Below are 21,263 nucleotides of genomic sequence, written 5' to 3'. Positions count from 1 at the left end.
TATAGAGGAAAGCGAAAGCTTTGGTTTGAGTCCTTCAGTCTTAGGTTTGTTGATTAAAGCTCACGATCTGGAAAACAAAAGTTGGATGCAAAAAAACAAAAACAAATGTTAAAATAAAAATCAACGAAAGTTGGATGCAAAAAACAAAAACAAATGTTAAAATAAAAATCAACATAGACTATTCCTATCAAATAAAATAATAAATACATTTAAATAAATACACTTAAATAAAAAAACAATAATAATAATAATAATTTTAGATAAATAAATAATTTTAAATCAATAAATGAATAAACACTTACTTGTGCACATTCATTCAGCTGTTGGAGCATCCTTTCTTTGGTTAGGTCATCCCCTTCAATGTTTCTTCTGACCTCAGTTGCTCTTGTGTCTTCCCCTCGCCTATATCCAGTGGCCACTCTTCCCACTGTCACACAAAACTCTCGAGCCCCGGGATTGCGCCAAGCGTTTTTAGCCTCACGGCCCGGCCAATGGCAAGCAAGCGAGCGGCGTCACGTGATTGAAGCACGCAACTGTTGGCTTCGGACAACAACATTGGTTACGTTGTATGTACACTTGATCAGGCCAAGTGTCTGTTATGATGTATGCTTACACATACGCACACAAACACAAAGCCGAGATGATAATGAATGAATAAAAGAGGAGCAGATGGTCGGCCTGTTGCCACTGGAAAACACACTTGGAGAAATTTGCTTGCTTTGCCACATAATGAGCAATCTGCTGCCACTGTACCTCCTTGACCTATATCTTGCTGAACATCTTTAACATTTCCCTAATCACACATGATTATGAACATAAATATTGCCTACATTTCCAGATTGTTTTTTTTTTAAGTCAAAATCAGTTGTGCTCTGATTTCTACTTCTACTTGCCTCCAGTTAAAGATATAGGCCAGGTCACCTAAGTGCATAAGAAAGAGATTTAAAGAACTGTCTGGTGAGCATCCCGGTTACTTTTAGAGTCACCCATACTTACCTATCGTTTATAAATAGCTAGGTGAGTCTCAGAAACACCTAAAATAATTTTAATCTTTTAAAATTGGAGATTTCTTTGGGGATAGTGGTATAGTGACTTGCTATTGGATACGAATTAAAATGGTTTGAAATTCTCCATTGTTATGAAATAATGCATGTGTCTTAAATCTCAAGAATCCTCCAGCCTCTTGTCTTAGCTGAGATAGGAAATTGGCTGCCATATGGTGAGATTGCTTATTCGAGGTGCGGCGTGTGGCTTGGGGGTCGGTTGGTGTGTGTATGTGTGTGTCTTTCACTGGCTCAAGCCCGACTGCGCTAATTTCTCTAATTTGCAGACAGTCTAGGCTCAGGCTCAAGAACTCAAGTCTCCAAACTCCGGGGACAAAGTGGCGAGTTGACTCGTGCCGATCTTATTACGTCTGGCACATTGCGCTGTCCAGACACACTTTTCAAGAGATGAAACTCTTGTTGGGTAACTTGGGTGGGGTGGGGAGGGTGAGATAATGGTCCAGACAAGATGAAAGGATAAAGTGAAGAAAATACCTTAGGTCACCTCGACCGAGGCTGTCTGGAGACCAGCAAAATGAGACAAAGCGATGAGACTTAAGGATACCTCTACCTGCTTTTTCTTTGACTGTTGTGGCGTGTATCGAAAGCTCCTGTCTGGTCTACCTTAGGTTCAAGTAGAAAATCCAGTTACAGGCCAAATGTGAAAACAGCAAATCATGAAAGTGCAATTTATGGAACACATCTGTACATTTCTAGAAAATTTAAGAAAATAATCAGATAGAAATACAATTGATTCCCCTTCATGACAATCTTGTCACATGCATTTTTTTTTTGAGTCATGGAAACATGACTCAGGGATGCACAATGTGCAATGTCATGGTGACTATACAATTATCAAATTTAATTTGGTATTTGGGATTTTTTTTTGTGACTAAGCGTTTAGTGTACGTATGTATACATTGTCTATAATTACTGTGAAGAACGATGGTGCATTTTCCGTCGTGGAAAAGACGCACCTTAAAGAATATATTCTTATTTATTGTGTTGTGGTTTCTGTACATCTAAAATGAAAATGAAAATATGATGGGTCATGTTATTTGTAACTGACTTTTGAATTGCTTCTTATCATCGTGACAATTCTTGCCCAGCCCATTTTGAGTTTCTACTCAACATTGCACCATTGTCTTTGTCTTGCTAAACTGTCAAAGCTGGCAGATCTTTAAAAAAATAAAAATAAAAGATGATTACGGAGTGATGCATTGTTACTGCACAGTAGAGAGAGTCACTTTTCAACTGTCTTGTTGTTTACCGACTGGTCAACATTGTTTTCCATCAGATCTCTTTAAACGCGGGGATTATCCTCACTGACTGCAAATCTTAAATATGTAACACGGCATTATTACATGGGTTGTTTTCCTGGAAGCATCTGTCTTTTATATTAGTCCAAATTTTTATGGCGGACATATTTTTTTTAAATTGGTGACGTATATGGGAATTCAATTTACGGCCATTTCTTTTTATTCAATTCATATGTTTTCCCACAAACAAAATGATGTCACTCCCAATATTAGCAGAGGTATTCAAATTTGTCAGGTCTGGCTGATGAAAAACTTATCGAGGGGTGACAGAGGATTTAAGGATTTGGGGGTTGGGCTTTTGAGGTGACGGAGTAGAACAGCGGATTTAAAAAAAAAAAAAAAAAAGAAGGAGGCTGATGTCAGGGTGTAGCAAAGTCGGCACGCTTCTGGCTTGTGGTTAACAGGTGGGCCTACCCCCCCCCCCCCCCCAATCTTCCAGACCACCAGCTAGAGAAAGACTTTAGCTCGGATCTGTCTGGCAGACAGCGAAGGGGATTTCAGCACCAAATCCAGTGGATCAATAAAAATGTCTGCTAATTAGGCTCAAAAGAAGGCGGGGCGGCCGGATGACACCGATGGAGAGGGAAAAACAAGAGCAACGTTCGGACAGGTAAAGACATTCCCGGACGGGCTGAAAAAATCAGGTGAAGTTCAACCTGTCTCACTCTTCAGGTCAATCCAATGAAGTCTTTCCAAGGATCACTCTCTTCCTCAATCAGAGCAAGCTTGCATGCTGGAGTGATCAATTTCTCTGACCCCAATCCTTCCTCCTTTTCTTGGCCGTCCTCGCTTAGCCCCGCCTTCCTCTGGGCATCCCCACTTTGACCTAAATCTCCTCATTTAATCTTCTCCTTCTCGTCTTTTGGATAACAATCAACCCCCTAATTGTCTTAATCTCACTCGTCTTTTATTGTCCTCGGGGCGTCATGCGAAGCAAAAACAGAAATCTCGGATCGATATTTGGAACTAGTAAGACTTGATTATAATGAAAAACACGTGAGTGCTAATAAAATGAAGCTTTATGTCATCTAGTGGACAAAATTCCCTTCAAAAAAAAAGAAGTGGCAGCACTTGTAAGATGTTTTGAAGAAATATCAACATCTTAAGCGCCTACTGGATTAAATAAAAGCAGAAGAATCAGTTGTAAACACATTTCAAATCTCCCCCCGCAAATCCTCTTTTTATGCTTCCTAAACAAAAACAAATCTTTGGTTTGTTAATTTTTCAAATGTATCAGCTTATGTGGAACTCTCATTGAGTGAACTTTTCAGGCTGTGAGCCAAAGATATTAGCTCGGAAGCAAGCGGTAAAACCGGGATCAAGCCAAGGTCTGTGTATGCTTTTGAAACGACAACCGTGACGATAATCAAAAAATATGCAGAACAATAACGGATTATCTGCTTCAGAAGCGGCTCCATCTGTTCAGAGGTGGCGTGTATCATGTGTGTGTGTGTGTGTGTGTGTGTGTGTGTGTGTGTGTGTGTGTGTGTGTGTGTGTGTGTGTGTGTGTGTGTGTGTGTGTGTGTGTGGATTTGTGTTTACCAATCAGGCAGTCTATATTAAATAAACATAATACAAGAAATATTTTTCAATCCAGATTAGTTTCTAAAAAAAAAAATTGGGCATCAAATTATTTACATATTTAAGTGCAAGTCACAATGTTTCCAGTCAACAGTTCAGACCCTGCCAACCTTCCCACCCCTCCCATCCCCATCGTCCCTCTCTCGCAGTGGGCGAGTCTGCGATGACACCGTCTGACGGCGCTCTAGCTGTAATCTGACATGGCTAATCTAATCGCTCAGTCTCCACAGACTGGTAAACTACCAGGTACTTTCCAGCCAATTAGGGGCCCATATGCACAGCACGCTATGGAGGCCGGGTTAAATCTATACTGGCACCGTCGGGGACCAGCCAACAGGTCATCAGCAATGGCTCAGGCTGTCTAAAGCAGTCCATAACAGTCCATCTGCTTTTCTTTGGCTTGGCCTGGTCCACTTTCTTCCACGAGTGCTCCTGAGATTAAGGCGACTCGTCAATTGGTTGCCAATTAAGCCACTTTTTGTCATAGTGTTGTTCAGTGATCACTAAAGTGTTTATAATTGGCTTTAATGAGTTGATTAACTTCATTGTTGATTAAAATAGACTGTAAAAATACCTGCCTCACCTCATTCAGTCAACTGGGACACTACACTATAACCAGCCCAGTTAAAAACTTTTTTTGACATCTATAGCCGTCATTGGTAGGGAATGGGATAATGAAGATAAGTACTACAGAAAATAAATGCATGTAAATCTGGTCAAGAGATTTGTTTTTATCATTTATTTGATCACAACGCCAGTCTCACTTAATCACCTTAGGCCAAATTAGTTTGAAATTAGCCTTCTTACTAATGCCCCCCCTCCCTTTTTTTTCTTTCTCTCCAGTCGTTTTCACAGCTTTTTGGATTAGACAGATTACATGTCTGGATCTCAGTTTTTGTTGTGTTTTGCCGGTCTCATAGTCCTGACCTGACATGTTCTTCTCCGCTAAAGTTGTAAAAGCACTTTTGTTGCATTGTGGCAGGAATACATTTACATGGCTTTTTTTTTTGTATATTAAAAACTGATGAAACGCACGCTGACTCATCCGATTTTGCATAATTTATTTATCAATTGACAGTCCAGTCAGTGTGGTCTGGTTGTCTACAAGTCCCCCTACTGCCAGCCTTTTATTTGTTTTTGTACGTTTAAAGGCTCATACTATACCTTTCTAGGTCAAATGTTATTCCTATTATTCTTTCTTTGTTTTTTGTTTTGTTTTGTTTTGTAATACTTAATAGCAGTACCAGTTGGCAAATGATTGATTCATTTAGCTGATTTTGCGGGGGTGAGCTCTTACGGTTTGTGAGTCAAAATGACTCAACAGTTTCAAAATTTTGCCTTGACATGTTTAAAATCACATCTGACTTCATCGACATATAGGTCAGAGGTTTTAGGAATTACTATGTTTACTTGTACAAAGTAGACTTGACCTTAGACAAGCTAACAGTAGGCCAAAATTGTGGCGCAGGTGGTGATGGCATTTGGGTGATGCTTGACCAACTTTACATCAGATACCCTGGTTGCAGTTCCTTATTAAAATACTTTGTACTTTTCAATCTTCTGATGACTTCAGTGGTACGACTTTCATTGTCCAGGAAGTGAGTCAACTGTGTTCATTCCCACAATGGCACAAACGGAAACCAATCAAACTGCATTTAGAAATGTCTTGCTCTTAGAAATGTGCCCACAAATAATCCATCGGATCCATTTAAAATAAATTTTCGACGTCTCAATATATTGCGGCATAAGTTCTGCGTCTACATGAGGTATGTTTACCTATTTAATAACAACATGACAAATCAATTTATGCAATATGTGCACATCTGTCAATTAAGAAATAGATGTTACTGCCCCCTACTGGCAATTGAAACAGCTTTATCAGTATTCACTGTATATTGAATGTTTTTTCTACATATTTAGAATAATCATGTTTATTAAAAAAAACAATAAAATAATATTCAGTTCAATGTTGAGATGGTTTACCAGAGAAGCCACCAGATACTGACAAATAAACTAGCAGCACATTTTCCGAAATGTAGCTTCTTTCAATTTTGGCTTCTTGTACACCACCACCATCTGCTGGACATCCTTGTCTGAAGACGGAGGCTCTGAAGACACCCCCATATTACCTCTCACAAGTAATTAGTGATTCGAGTTATAGATTCTTGGCAGGATATGTGTGTGATTATGGAACTATTATCCTACTATTATCCTAGGATTTTGAAATTGCTCATGTGGAGCCAAACTCATCATTTTAATAGCTTGTATCTGGTATTGGAGGATTTTATCGCATTTCTTTTTCTCCTTATTAGATTATTCAGGGTCACCAAGGCTCATCTGAACTCAGCCAAGAAAAACTTGTGATCAGCGAACCATTAGAATTGCAATTGAACAATTCTTCATATAATCGCTTTGGTATAATTGCTTATGTCGAATTAATCTAACAGCAGTTAGCTGCATTGCTACAATTAATTAGGCTATTAAACAACTCATTAAATTCTACTTATTCACAATGCCTGGCATCCATATGGCGAACCCAAATGATTATTATTTTTTTTTTCTTGCAAATTTTGAGATTTATTTGGTTTTATTTGTGGGACGGTCACACTTGGCTCATATATATCAATACGATACAATCTTAACGGCTGAATTTAATGTTGTAGTTATTTTAACGTCCACTGAATGGCATTGTGGCACTGCTTAAAACTCCTCGCGTTGCTTGATGGCCCGCCGGACTGCCAGTTTAATGCTGCATTGGGAGTAACTTTGTATAACGAGAAACAAAAAAAAACAAAAATAGTACTTCCATCCAGGTGTTGAGAGGACTCGTGCTTTTGAAGGCAGTAGAGAGGGAAATATCAATGATGGATGGTGTAGAAAAGCCGTGACGGAGGACAGTGATAAATAGCCTGTATAGTAAATGTCGTGACACGGAGAGGTAACATACAGGCTATTAGATCGGTCCGGAAAGTGCTCTCAAGGAGAGTTTCGGGAGGCCGTGAGATAGATGGGTGTTAAAACTGTCCAAAAAAGGAAGATAGGAGCCAACTACACAGAGAGAAGTTGTCAGTGCGGTCACTTAGAGTTTAATCTCGGCTCAGTGGGAAGTTCAGATTTTGTCAGACTGAACCCACGCCGCCTCGTATAAGTACATCTCAGTGGAGGGGATACGATGGGAAGCAGTGAAGGAGGATTTGCAGACAATGACTTTTTTGCCACTCGGGCAAAGTGGCTGAGTGAAGCCCAGGAAAAGACAAAGCCAACCATAAGCTGGACCTAGGCCAGACAGAGCGAGGTGGTTTAAGATCAAGCTGTTAAAAAGCTGCGACGATCTTCTTCCCTGAGGGTTTGCCTCGTATTTTGCTGCTTGGTTTCCTTCGTCCCCCCCCCCCCCCTCTTGCCACTTCATTCTTTTCCCAGAGCACATTCACACAAGAATGCATAACCTTCATCTCTCTGTGGAGAAACAAGCTTTTACCTAGAAAAGTGTTACAATTTCCCCCCCCCCCCTTACTTAATAGGTTTGTTTACGCACTCCCACCATAATGCAAGGATTAATTTCCAAAAGCCGATTTGAGCTATGGCACGCTTTCGAAAATAAAAGGACGGGAGCAACTATACCAATAGAAAGTTCCCCTTCAAACTAGTTTAGAGGTGGATGGTGCTTGGTTTTTTTTATTGTGCTTGCTTTAATCTTTAATCACAAGAGCGGAAGAGCTGCATCTCGGCTTTCCCATGGGCCTCTTTAAATCTGTACCTGACATTTCTTCCACTCATATCGAATAGATTTTCATTTGTATACAATCTGTTGAATGAATTCCCGTTTAAATCGGAATATCTGATTCAAAACTAACGTGATAAAGGGTAGAGCAATTGAGGCGAGAGCAGAAAGTCAAGCGATGAAGCACAAAGGGCAAATGATGCAGATTCAAGGTCGAATAAGATGAATATCACTCAAATAACATCAATATATAAATATATAAATAACATTCATTGTAGCAAAAGGGAAAACTGGAAAAACAGTCACTTGTCTCTCGTATCAGCATCAATCGGCATATCACAATGCATAACAAATGAAAATGAGTCTGACACCCCTGCATTAGAGCGAAACCTTTTTTTTTAAATCACATTAAATCACTAATATAGAATCACAGATAAGCCTCAAATCCAAAGTACCAAAATCCAGGTTTTTTTGGCTGCACTCAGAAGTTTGAATGCAGCTTCGTCGGGGTCCGCCGAACAGCGAGCGGCGGCAGGAATGTTTGATTGCGTGGGAGTTGCCGAAAGCCGCAGCCCTCCAATGCTCGGAGATGAAATTCATCACGTCTCAAATTCCAATCCGCAATGCCAATAAGACGGCAATATAAAAACTATGGATTGCTTGCCACCGCCGCCGCTGTGTTGGATAAATAAATAAAAATAGAATTTCCTTTTCCAAATCCCTTGTCAAAACACACACGATATGCACATGAGGCCTATAATATTATCCACACGCGAGCAGGCTTGAAAGCATACGGCACTCATGTCCGTCCGTCCGTCCACACGCCCACACTGAAGCCCGGAGCAGTCCACCGTGATGCTAATTTGCATTTGCAATCATTTCCCATACGCTTACCACTGGTCGTACTGTGGGTGTTGCATAATAAAGTAGTAAAGTAATATAACCTCATTCCCAGAGTGAGCGACTTGGTAAGTTCACATGTTAATGCAACCAGAGTGTGAAAGAGAACCATGAACTTGGAAAAGTATCCTTGGTGGAAAAAAAAAAACAAGTTGAATTTGAGAGTAAATGGATTAATGGCATTAACCTTGTAACAGATCCAAGCACAAGCAGCTCAGGTAGACTTAATGGGTGAAGAATGAGTTTGTTCTGAAGGCCGTTGGCCCGTTTCTTTGCAGTAAAAATAAGAGCGTGCTTTTAATTGGAAAGGGAGCGAGAGGAAGGCAATGGATTGCTCAAAGATAAATAATCGAGTTTAGTTTACAAACAACAGACAAACTCCAAGCAAAGTTTGTGTTAGGTCTTTGAATTTTTCTTTCTGGGAAAATGAAGCTTCATAATTGCTTCATGAATCAGTTGTTGTATATTATGAATAATACATTCGCTTATATTGTAGATTTTTTAATAACACAGTTTGTAATTGTAACATCCATCAGAATTTCTTCCAATGGGTAAAAATCATCAAAAACTAACAAAAATGTCATATTTTTTGTTTTTTAAATATTCCAAACACCAGAGTTTGTCGGCCTTGGCCCTAAAGTCAAACGAATTACCCCGTACACAGTGAGAAGATATATTCAACACATTGTTCTTCAAACAAATTATAAAAATAGATTTAGCATTTTCAAATACATATTTACAGTATTAAACATATAATGGTAAGAGATGGGGAGATCGGTTTACATTTCATTCATTCTAGCAACAAGGTCCCAGAATTCTTTTTTGTGCACGAGGATGCATTTTCTTCGTAAGCTGCTTTCTTCGTATTTAACCGTGACTGTTGAATCGTGAGGCCTCGCAGTCGGCTGACAAATATCAATTTGTCAGCTGTCCGCCTGAGTTTCTTTATGATGACAATTACTAAGAGAGACAAACGAGAACAAGCAAAACGACGCAAACTGTATTTTGTAGCAAATACAAACCGGTTTTAACATTAGTCCCATCCCAAAAAATGTCGTTCGATTGTGAAATCGACTAACGCTCCCTTTCAAATCTGCTGTGGTGACTTAGAAAAGGCGACGGGAGGGGGGGGGGCAGATCACTGTACACAAACACCAAACGTGATAGCCAACAGTAATGGGAAAAATTGTAATCGCAAAAAAAAAAAAAAAAAAAGATGACATTCTAATACTGTATTCACACACGCCACAACCAATGAAAACAGACTAAACTGTTCATGAATACACAGATACTGTGTGCAGACAGCTAACATCCTCCATTGGTAGTCTCGTATGCAACATGATCAATATGTCACACTCATATAGCAAATGATTTTTTTCCCCCATTTACATTAAATATTTTAAATTAACCATTCTAACCTCCTCTTTAAAAATGATCTATAGAGAGGTTATTGTTAAAGAAATAAATATGAGATTTGGGTCATCTTCCAGAGTTGACCTGAGTATCACAGAGTACTTGTGGTGGTAAGCCAGCGAGCCTTTGGAGGGAGAAGATTACAAGATGACATCCAGGCTAAAGGGGAAATTAAATATTTCATTTGCACATTGAAGACAGTTTGGAAGATAAAGAGAAGAAAAAGTACTGGAAGAGACAGTGACATAAATTAAGGGTGATCAAACACACAACTCTTTTACCAGACTCCTGCCAAATTTTTTTTTATCTCCATGGGTCAAAAAAAAAAAAAAAAAAGCAGGCCGATATTCCTGAAAATTCATTCCATCATTCCCCAGGCTATAGCTCCATTTAGGCCTGTCAGCACACTTTACTGTAGTAGTACATCAGCTCCTATTCATTTAAAGTGTTTCTGCAAGCCTCATTTAAATACTAAATCCAAACTTGTTGGAGCTTTTTTTTTTTTTTTTTTCATGGGACAGCTCAGACTTTATAACTATTGACAGCTGCTGCTTTGAGTCGGCGGATTACAAGGCTGCCATTTTTAATATTCAGAGATATCCCTTTCCCATCTGATACGAAATCACTTCTGGCAAAGTGATGCTTTTTCACATCCTTAGATTATGTCCCTTCAGATTTCACGTGAAATCAGCCAGTGGAGAAGTGTCTGTCAGTCTTGACTCAAGGCCAATAACCAGTACTTTTAATAAAAAAAAAAAAAAGAAACTAATAAAAGGGGGGAAAGTAGTCCTTTTGTGATCTTTCTCTGCTCAGCAGTCACCATTCTGGACTATATTTCTATTGTCTTGACTCGCTGATTCCGAACCAGGACGATTTAGCTGACACAGTTTTTGAAGGTCAAAGTGCAGATAGAGGTCACAAAAAAGTCACATGACATCACTCCTCTGCCATCCCCCCCCCCAATCACCAAAGGGGCCGGTGCTTGTTTCGGAGGGGGGGGGGGGCTTGATCGTAAAAAGGAAGGAAGGATTGCGGAAGGCATGAGGAAGAATGGGAAAGAGGAGTAAATAGAGGAGCGCAAGGTCTTTTGATCTGTCCGTCACTCGGAAAGACAGTCAGTCTCTCTTGCCTCGTCTCCACCACCCCATCATCCACCATCTGCACGTACGTGTGAGCGAGCGAGCGAGCGAGCGAGCAGCCGTGCCGTCGGCCGTCTGTTAGACTTGAACACCGCGTCCGTGCATTTGGATGACCTGGGCTCTTAAGGTCTGGATAGCAGCCAAGATCAACTTCTGGTGCTCCAGGGAAGTGATCCCAAGGCTCAGTACATCTCTGCAAACACACAAGTTCAGTTTTGGGCAAAAGATGAATTTACTCATTATATACAACACGTGTCAAACTCAAGGCCCGGGGGCCAGATACGGCCCGCCACATCATTTTATGTGGCCGGCGAAGACAAATTGTGCGTCAAATTCGTGTGTCATTACTACAGTTGCAAATTGTCTTCACTTTTAATCATTTAGATTTTTTAAATATTTGACCAGTTTTTACTCGTCTGATTTGAAAACGAGTTATTTGTAAGTTTGTTTTGTAGCTTTTACTCTATATGAGGTGCTCATATATTTATTTGGGTTGACAGGCATAATGGCCTTCCGAAAGAAGCTATGACTACAATGCGACCCGCGGAAAAAATGAGTTAGCGTTTTGTGCCTATGGTGCTTTGCCATGAGATTTCTCACGTGCCTTGGTTCAATAAAGGTTAGGAGATGAAAAACTGTTCTTAATTTAAAAAGCAAAATGTCCATTAATCGCCACAAACGTCCGACATGAAATTCAAATGCCCCCTAGTGGCAGAATAATGACCTCAACCCAAATCTATAACTCAATATAGTACTTTTATGCTAATGTCTTTTTTACCTAGCTCATACATTAGTCATAGAAATCCATTATTACCTCGGCATGGTCTTTGTTTGAAATCCCTTTCAAAGTGAAATGCGCAACATACAAGCCATAACCTTGGTGCAAGAGAAACTAGGTGCTAGAAGGTCACAGCGAGAAGGAGACGCAGCTCTACTCACTGTACGGTCATGCGTGCCACCGACTCCAAATAGCAGTATCCCGCGGCAGTGAAGTTGTCCTTGTATCGGCCCATGTCCACTGCATCCAGCCATTCGCCTACTGAGTTAAACGATGGGAAGGTTGGTAGCGGCCTCTCTGCTAGTGTGATGGAGGAACTCAAGGTCCTGGAAGATGAACAAAAAGATGGATCTATGAGTCTCCAGAAGATGTCTGGGAAGCTTCTATAAGGGGACGCGACCTTCGTGCCAACGTGGAGGAGCCGATGGCGTCAGGCGAGCGAATGCTCTTGCTGAGCGCCGAATGGATCTGACTAAAGGTGGGTCTCTCCGTTCTCTCCTTCTGCCAACAGTCCAGCATCAATTGATGCAAATGCGTTGGACAGTTGACCGGCGCCGGCAGCCTGAAGCCATCTTCAATGGCCTTGATCACCTACAGAACAAGTAATGGGAAAAAGAAAAAAAAAAAAAGTTAGGACTAAATATTAATTTGGGCGCCATCTTTGTGGTCCGCTTCAATAACTTGGCTCAAACGGGATATCCCTCTAGACCTCCTCAATGGTCCTTTCTCCTCCATCGAGCTAATGTCGTACCCGTTCGAAAACCATTCACCATAACACCTCACTGGGGATTTCATCTTATCTAACCCTCTCCTGAATCACTAAGAACTACACTCTGCTGAAAGGAGGAAATAAAAGTCAGGGTATATACTCGTCCAAATTACATATATCAGATGCATTATTTCCTAAAACACTCCGGCGACTTTCAATCTCGCCAATCTCCTCCCCCTATTCGGCGACTTAAGCTCTCGCCTCACTAAAGAGTATTCATAAAATGCTTTTCAGCATTTGACATTTTCCATTTAATCAAAGCCAGCCAAGTAAAGGGCACAATGAATTACAGGTGGACAGGCCAAGCAACAATGCCGTTATGATATAATGTATCAATTCAACGCCGATTAATATTCCGGGGCTCTCGACAAGCTTTGTGACCTTTGCCCCAGCAAATGGAAACTTTGATAATGTGCACACGGGCTGGAGAGGAAACTTTGTCATGCTTTGTGAAAGAGTACCCAAAAAAAAAAAAAAAAAAAAAAAAAAAGATCGCTTGCACCCGTTGATTATCTAATGCATATTAATTTTGGACATTAAAAATTGGAACAAGGAAATAATGGGTTGCACCTGCATATTATGCTGACTGCAATTTCTACGCATAACAGCGAGATAGATCTTTTAGATTTATTGTCGTCTTTTAATAGTCGGTATTATTGTATCAAATTATCCAAAGAGGACTCTGACTTGGACTAGAAAGTAAAATGAAAGCATTTAAAGGGGCAAAAAAAGCGAGGGGTGAACAGTAAAAGTGAGCGAGCCTCTCTATTCACTCGGAAATAATAGCAGCGGGGGGAGTCCTATCGACCGCAATCTCTTCAAGCCTCGGAATAGAAAAAAAAACTTTGCATTTTTTCCAGAAAAAACTGAATGTAAGCGAGGGATTTTTCAACACTTTCTAAGAACATGATGGGACTGGAGGAGGGACAGACGGAGGCCAGTGGAAGGAGGTCAGCGCTTCCTTAGGAGAAAACAGGATTGGTTATGGAGCTGATGCCAGACCTAAAGTGGGGGCTTAGGCCTTGAAAAAAGCTTTCAGAGCAGTTGCAGCTTTTTTTACTCTCTGTTAATATGATCCTGGCTAGCTTATGGACACGGCGTCCGTTCATGCAAATGGAGGTGCAAAATCAAAACAATGTCATCTGAAACAATGAACACAAATGATCAAAACATTTATTTTATTAAAATTAAAAATTAACACATAAAAAAAAATAATAGTCCATATTTTTTAAATTTAATTTTTGGGGAATTAATTGAATGACCAGATATTAGAAATATATATTTTTATTCAATCTGAGTGCACTTACATCTTGGTTCCCCATATCCCAGTAGGGTCTCTCCCCGAAGGACATGACTTCCCACATGACGATACCAAAGCTCCAGACATCTGAAGCAGACGAGAAGCGATGGTACTGGATGGCTTCTGGAGCGGTCCACAGCACCACGCTCTTCCCTCCATGCTAGTTAATAACAGAGAACAGTATTTTGGGCAAATCAAAAATTCACCTTTGGTTGAACCCCGTCATCCAGTCATAGCTTATATCTCCTCCCCCTCCCTCACGGTTTTCATTATATCAAAAATGTGTGACCTCAAAAAAACCTGACAGCTAATGACTTGATCCAAATCTCATTAAAAAAACATAACAGGCACGCAAGCGTGATCTTCAGGGTGTTTAATGAGTTCCAAATTTAGCATAAAAAGAAACGTTTTTCTTACCAGTGTAGTATAGATGGCTTCGATCTTGTCCTCTTGAAGAGGTCTGAAGCCAGACACTTTGCAACCCAGATTTGCATTTACCAAAACCTACACAGACATCATTTTACATTCATTTTATTAGGAACCAGGGAAAACATTACTGAAATGAGATGAAATAAAATCACCATACTAGTGGACGAGAACTCTTCCTGCACCAAAGCAGGACTGATTGTTTACAAAACAAGTATGCTTGCAGTTTCGACAGCTTGGCTCATTCTTTTTTTTTTTTTTTTGAAAAAAAGCAACAAAGTGACAAAGCAAACCCTCATGACAAAATGATTTTGACAGCATTGTCTTGTCATTTTCAGCTTCATGTATTCCTCAAATAAGCTACTGACAAATGACTGTCAAACACGGTCCGAGACAAGGACAAATTGTATTCTCCGAGCCTACCGACGGAAAAAAAAAAAAAAGCTAGCTTGAGACATACATCAAGCAACACACTGTAGTCTATTACCGCCCAGCGCCGCCACCTGCTCGCTTACCTTGTGTGCAGCCAGGCGTTTGTGAACAAAGCCCATTTCGGCAAGGTACTTCATCCCTGATGCCACTCCAGTCAACATATCCATCAGCTGCATTACGCTCAACTGACCCTCATGTTTCTGTGATTTTGAGCGTTAAAAGGGAAAAAGAAAGCGTGAATGCAAAAGTTGGGAAGAAATGAAGAATGACTTGGGTATAGCTTCGAGACAAATGACCCGTTTGTTACTTTTGTATTATGTTGCGATGAATTGGATGAATTTTCGGCATGAAGTCACATCGGTGGTTCAGAGGAATATCTTTAAGCAAAAATGCTTCATTTGTGTGCAATCGTGAATATTTTCCGTTATACGCTAACAAGCAAACTGGCCTTGGAATGTTGAAAAACAGGTTTCATTTTTTTTTTTTTAGCAATATTGCCCCTTAACTCAAGGCTCATCTATTACCAAGATGTAAGGAGCTATAAATAAGGTTACGCAATAAATAAATATGCTGGTTGTTGATCACTCAAGAACGTTACTGATGCTTGAGTTGATTAATCACAATTTATTACCAACAAGGTTACATTATAGTATTTTCCATTTTGTCACTGGGAAAAATCTGTTAATCACATTTGCTCTAATTATAGTTTGCCTTTTTTGTTTTGTTTCCACTCTGCTGCTTTTATGCTCGGGAATGTCTGCCTTGAATATCAAATAGACTGACTTACCCTAAGGAAGGAGTCCAAGGCACCATTAGACATGCTTTCAACTATGATCATCATGGTGTTACCTGAACACAAACAAAACAGGACATATTAAATTGAGATTGAATGTAGAGGAGGGGGGGTAGGGGGAGTACATGCTGTACGAGCATGGAGGAGAGAATAAAGCGAGGCTAGTCCTCTTGGCAGCACTGCGGGATTTGTGGCAAAGCCATTCTTCACTCAGTGAACTGTGGTGAAGCTGGAAGAACTTGTGTGATGCCTTGGCTGTCTCAGCAAGTTTAAGCACCCTTAAACACTCACTCCAGACTTGCATGTACATGTGTGTGCGCATAGACGCAAGATCCAGGTGATTGTTCTTGTACATTACACAAAACACCCACACACTGCGCATCGACATACAGGAGGCAGCGATCCAGCACTGTTTTGGAATGCATTAAAATAGGAACGAGGCAACAAACAAGGAGGAAATGTGTCAAAATTAACCGATTAATTGACAAGAAATTGATTGTTCAGCAATAATTGTTTCGTCTTTTTTTTTTTACCTCCAAATGGTCCAAATAATTTTTTGTATTTATTATATTTTGCAATACATTTTCATGCAAACTATTTTTTTCTGATTAATCGATGGAATAATCGGTATAATCATAGATTTTTAAAACACTTGACAGCTCTAGATATAACTAAAATTGTACAATTCAAAAATATTTGATCAGTCAGCAGTTTGGGTCTTAAAGTATTATTTTACAGTTCATGAAGCAAAAGATGATTGCAATCATCGGCAAAAGGGACCAAGCACTGCTGCAAATAACAAACAAGGGAGAAATTGACACCTCCCGAAAGCTTTCGAATTGACTCGATTGCAAGTGTTAGGGACTAGGCACAAGGAGGATATTGTTAGTCTTCAAATTAATAATCCATGTGGTTTGATGGTCAAGTGAATTTCTGCATTTGATTGAATTTTCAATTCCCTTGAATAGCCAGAGGTATTGGCAGCTTGGTGCTTTGCCATTCAAATAAAAGTTCCAACAAAGTGGCTGAATTGGCTTTTTCCAGCGAGGGCGATTAGTTTAGGTTTGATCCGTCTTCCTCTCTCTCATCAAATTGTTTCCCGATTGTTATTAGTTTCTCGACTTAAATGCCCCACGGTATTCACTGTGGGGACGCTATTGTGTACTTTGGCAACTTTTATGACGAGTGAAATAATCTGTCATAAAATTATAAAGTTCATCATTTCATAAACACCAATGCTGTCAATAGACAATAAAGAATTTTACTTCATAAAATCTCCCAAGGGATTTCACTTGTTATAAAATAAATTGAGTAGAGTTTAAGGTGGACCTTTCGAATTGTAGCCTCGTTCCGACGTTAAGTATTCAAGGAGCGAGCACATTTTCCAAAACATATTTCATTCCAAGTGTGTATACCTTTAACATTTCATCAGATGAAAATGGCTGAGCTGAGCGACACGTGTAAAAGCCATAATTGGATCATACATCACAGATCATGCGGCCATTGCGGGCAAGGTCAAAAATAGCTACTGGCAATCAGCAAATGTATGAGCGCCACTTTTACGGCAACAAGTTCCTCTGTGGTTGCTTTCGAAAAAGGTAAGAAAACAACTCATGGCTATTTCTTTAATCCTATTACGTATAATCTTGCCACTGTTTGGGAAACGGTGGAGCGAATGGGTCATGAAAGACGCTTGAGAGCTTTTCCATCTTTAGTAAAAGGCTCCATGGGCCTTCAATTCCAAAAGATGGAGTCATATTTTTGCAATAATATGTACAGGGACTAAAATTATTCATTTGACATTTAATTTTACGCCATTGCACATTTTACAGGAGTTTATTAAGCATAGTGACAAATTATTGACTCTTTGATTTTTTTTTTCATAGATTAACGATAGTTGTGGTTGTGCTAGAGCCTATCCTATATTTGTATTTTATTATTTATTTATTTATTATTTGATTTTTATTTGATTTCTTTACTTATATATTATTTAAATATTTTATTTTTATTACAAATGGGATTACAAAACGTTTCCAAAACTAGCAAATACAGACTCGCAAGTACCATCAAGCCAACTTTCAAATTGTTATGAACCTAAAAGATATTTCTTAGACGTTAGCACTACTTACTCTTGTCACATCAGGCGGCATGTGTGTGTGCTATTTGTGCAAGTGTGTTTGCAATGCAATCGAAGTGCATGTTTGGCTACCATGCGCACCAATTGTGTGTGTGTGTGTGTGTGTGTGTGTGTGAGATTGGAGCGTATCCCAGGGTCCCACTGTGTCTCTCGCACCAATTACTGTACCCCGCACATCTGCTGCCACCCCGCTGAGCACAGTCTATCCGGGCACCCTGCCCATGCCCGCACACACATGCCAGCATCACAGAAACTTTACAAAGTCTTTAAGCGTCGCCTCTCACCTGCCTTTGCCATTAACCTCCACCTCATAGCGGATCATCTCTCGTGTCTCTTTCCTGCCTCAAATTTATTTTTCCATCCTGTTTTCACAGCGGGGCGTCAATGGCTATCTGGGCCCTTATGTCGCTCGGCTGCTAGCGTGGGGCGTCCACTTGCTATATACGCTCTTCCACCTATTCCGCCGTGCAGTCTGGCCTTCCTCGCTGTGAGTGTTGATTCCCTCCGTGTGTGAGAGGTTGAAGTGATCGCAGTGTTTGGAAACTCTTTTGTAATCTTTTTTTTTTTTTTCCTGCTGTCCAGAGCGTTCTCTCGCCTTTATTTTTATTTCTTTTGATCTTTGGATATTAAGCTTCCTTTTGTTTTCAGATTTCCCTTACCACTGGTGACGACGCCCTCGAGTCTGATAATGTTGGAGTGGTCAAACTGCCCGAGGATAGCAGCCTCGCTGAGAAACGAGCGTCGCTGTTTCTCCGAGCAGCCCGCTCGTAACGTTTTGATGGCCACCGGCAGCTCTCGCTTGCTGGGGAGCTTCAGACAGCCGCGACACACCTCCCCAAAGTCGCCTTTTAGGGAGAGAAAGACAAGCAAAGGTCAAGCAGTCTTACAAAACGGGATCAGACATTGGACAAGCAAAGTGGTTTTTTTTGTTGAGTCATTACCTGTGTGGACAATTCTTTCAATCTTGATGCTGGAGTTGTCCAACTCCTTGGCAAAGGCATGAATAGCCTGCAGCAGGTCCTCGCACGTCTCCGGATCAATGTAAGTCCTCCGTGTGGGAATCTTGACTGAATAGATACAACAACAAAAAAAACGTAAACATGACCAACAATAAAAATAATTAAAAAAAAATTCTTTTAATTACAAAGTTTGTCAATAACCGTCCCCCCCCCCCTCCTCAAATCTCTTGATTTGACCTTGCCAAACTCTGGAGGTGGCAAGATGAAAGGCTCAGACTGCTTAAGTCTGACTCTGGGTTCTTTCCACAAGGCTTTAGACAAATCACAGACAGGGACCCTCAAGCAGCCTTTTTTGTCTTTTCACTCGCCTCAAAATGTTATCTAACCGACACACACGTCATTTGGAAAATGAAACATAATCTTCAATTGAAATGAGGACAAAATGGACGTCAGCAGAAAAGTCCTCAAAACAAAACCCTCATAACTTTAGAATATCTGAACAAAAAGCCAACATTTGAGTTATTACAAGCATCCATCCACCTTCTGTCAAAAATCCAAACAAGTAATCACATGCAATCACCTCGGATAATTTCACTCAAGGACCTCAACAGAGCTGCTGTGAACTTAATGAGACAACTGAACATTTTTGCAGATAATTGAAGCAGTGCTATTGAACCCAAACAGTTTCTCTACCCGAAACAAACCCCAAATATCAACCTATTTTCACAGCCAGACTCTTGTTTTCTTTTATCAAGTGCCAGTTGTGTTTACCAAGCACTAACAACTAGCAAATCAAGTGGCCAGCACGCAGCCAATAACCATTAACCGGCAGAGAGCGGCTCTCAATTAGATGACCTTTGTTACCGCACGTTAAAGATAATGTTCCAGGAAAAGGCCAGGTAGTTTCCAAAAAGCTGGACAGGAGCTTTGAAATGTGATTACAGCTTTGGATCGACCTGAGGGATCCTATACCGGTGGCCTCATAACGGCTTATTGATCCAGTCGTGCTCGCATACATGCTTGTGTGCGCGCTGACAAATCAAGCTTGGTTGCTTATTAGAGAGTAAAGGAAAACCCTTTCAATTTAAAGCAAAAGATGAGATCGAAGGCTCTTCTCTTGTCAAATTGGGTTTTCAAACACTTTAAAACCTAAAGGGGATGCCGGCGGCCGTGTGGCCCATAAAACATAAGCCCGAGAATAGCTCGGAACCTTCAACGACGTAGCCTGGACATGCTTCATCGCGTCCTTGGCTGTTTAGTCTCAGGGTTAACTGTGTCACTGCCAGAAGCGACGGATGTTTAAGTCGTGAATATACGTAAGACGGCAAATATGACTTTGACGGTAACGAGGGCCGCATTTATTCAGAAACCACAAAGACCAGAGTGAACATGAAATCCAATTAAAGCAGCATTTTTTTTTTTTTCTTCACTCTGATTTTTTTTCCCACAATTTTTGGTTGATTAATTTGGTGCGTTTACTTTAGTGCCAAAATGCTCAGATGCTCACTAGCAAATCATTTCAGCCACCACGGGAGCACCCAAGCCCAGCATAGTCACTGGCAAGAGAACATGAAAGCAATCAGGTGGGGCAGAGCTAGAACCAACTGAATGGGCACATCTGCGGGCACGGTTTGATTCAAACTGTTACAAGTTGGACCTAATTCACATTGCACACAGCGATGGTGCATACCAAGCCAACGGACCACCGGGGGCCAATGGCTGTCCTAGACACACACACAAAAAAAAGCCAAAATCCAATACGATTATCATATCTTGCTATCTCCATTCTATTTTCCCAATGATTTCCCCTGATGCTTTTCCTTTCTGTTGCTCTTGCAATTTTATTTTTTCCCATGCAATCACTTTGAACAATATCTAAATCTGGTTTATTAAAGCAGATTGCAGATGAGCACGGATCTTGCAATTGCTTTGTAGGTCACTAACAAAAAAAAATCCCAGCAATTAACCCGCATTTACATTAGCCGTGTCCCAATACTTTTGTTTGCATAGTAAGTACGATTAAATGCAATTGCACGATTATCAAAACTTACATCTTGCGACGTAGCCCGCTCCGAAATTGGCTCATGGGAATTCAATGTGTGTGTGTGCTGGCTAAAGCGAACAAAAATACATCTCTGAGCTTCACTTATGTGTGTGTCCATGTTCTCCATGTAAAAAAAAAAGATTTTATTATTTTTTTTTTTTTGAAAAGCAGGCCAAATGTGTGCATGTGCGTCAGCTTCTGGCGTGTCTTTGTTTGGGCAGATTTAATTCCCAGCCGCATGGCTTTGGCTCATTATTCATCAAGCACAGTTCTCTGAAACCCCTCCTGAGGGCTCGGCATGCTGGGAGATTAAATAACGCAAATGAGCATGCACACACGTACTACATTTACAAAACTGTGCGCACGCAAAATGGAAAACTCTAAGCACACAATTACCACTTAAGCAAAGCTTTGCCATACACACACACACACACACACACACACACAAACAGGAGGAGATATGTCAGACTACCCCCATTCAGTCACTGTCCAGAAAAAAAAAGCCTACT

At 40.5% G+C, this 21,263-nt stretch overlaps 1 protein-coding gene across 4 annotated transcripts in view; it reads right to left on the bottom strand.

Moving 5' to 3' along the window:
* Nucleotides 1–9,068: 9,068 nt before the first annotated feature.
* Nucleotides 9,069–21,263, bottom strand: part of epha10 (EPH receptor A10) — a 156,119-nt gene continuing 143,924 nt past the window's right edge. For all 4 annotated transcript variants that reach the window (XM_085900234.1, XM_085900233.1, XM_085900232.1 and 1 more), the window contains 9 exons: nt 18,693–18,818; nt 18,411–18,596; nt 15,609–15,670; nt 14,905–15,021; nt 14,381–14,467; nt 13,971–14,123; nt 12,295–12,485; nt 12,056–12,220; nt 9,069–11,309 (listed from right to left, as the gene is read on the bottom strand). In XM_085900234.1, coding sequence (XP_085756360.1) covers nt 11,195–11,309; nt 12,056–12,220; nt 12,295–12,485; nt 13,971–14,123; nt 14,381–14,467; nt 14,905–15,021; nt 15,609–15,670; nt 18,411–18,596; nt 18,693–18,818 — 1,202 coding nt within the window. In that variant the 3' untranslated portion in view covers nt 9,069–11,194. The remainder of the gene's footprint in view (nt 11,310–12,055; nt 12,221–12,294; nt 12,486–13,970; nt 14,124–14,380; nt 14,468–14,904; nt 15,022–15,608; nt 15,671–18,410; nt 18,597–18,692; nt 18,819–21,263) is intronic.

Source organism: Syngnathus leptorhynchus, chromosome 20 (genome assembly GCF_054491065.1).
Source record: "Syngnathus leptorhynchus isolate UIUO chromosome 20, UIUO_Slep, whole genome shotgun sequence".
In the NCBI taxonomy this organism is placed as follows: Eukaryota; Metazoa; Chordata; class Actinopteri; order Syngnathiformes; family Syngnathidae; genus Syngnathus; species Syngnathus leptorhynchus.
Note: the sequence above shows the minus strand (reverse complement) of the source record. Positions and strands in the feature narration are given on the sequence as shown.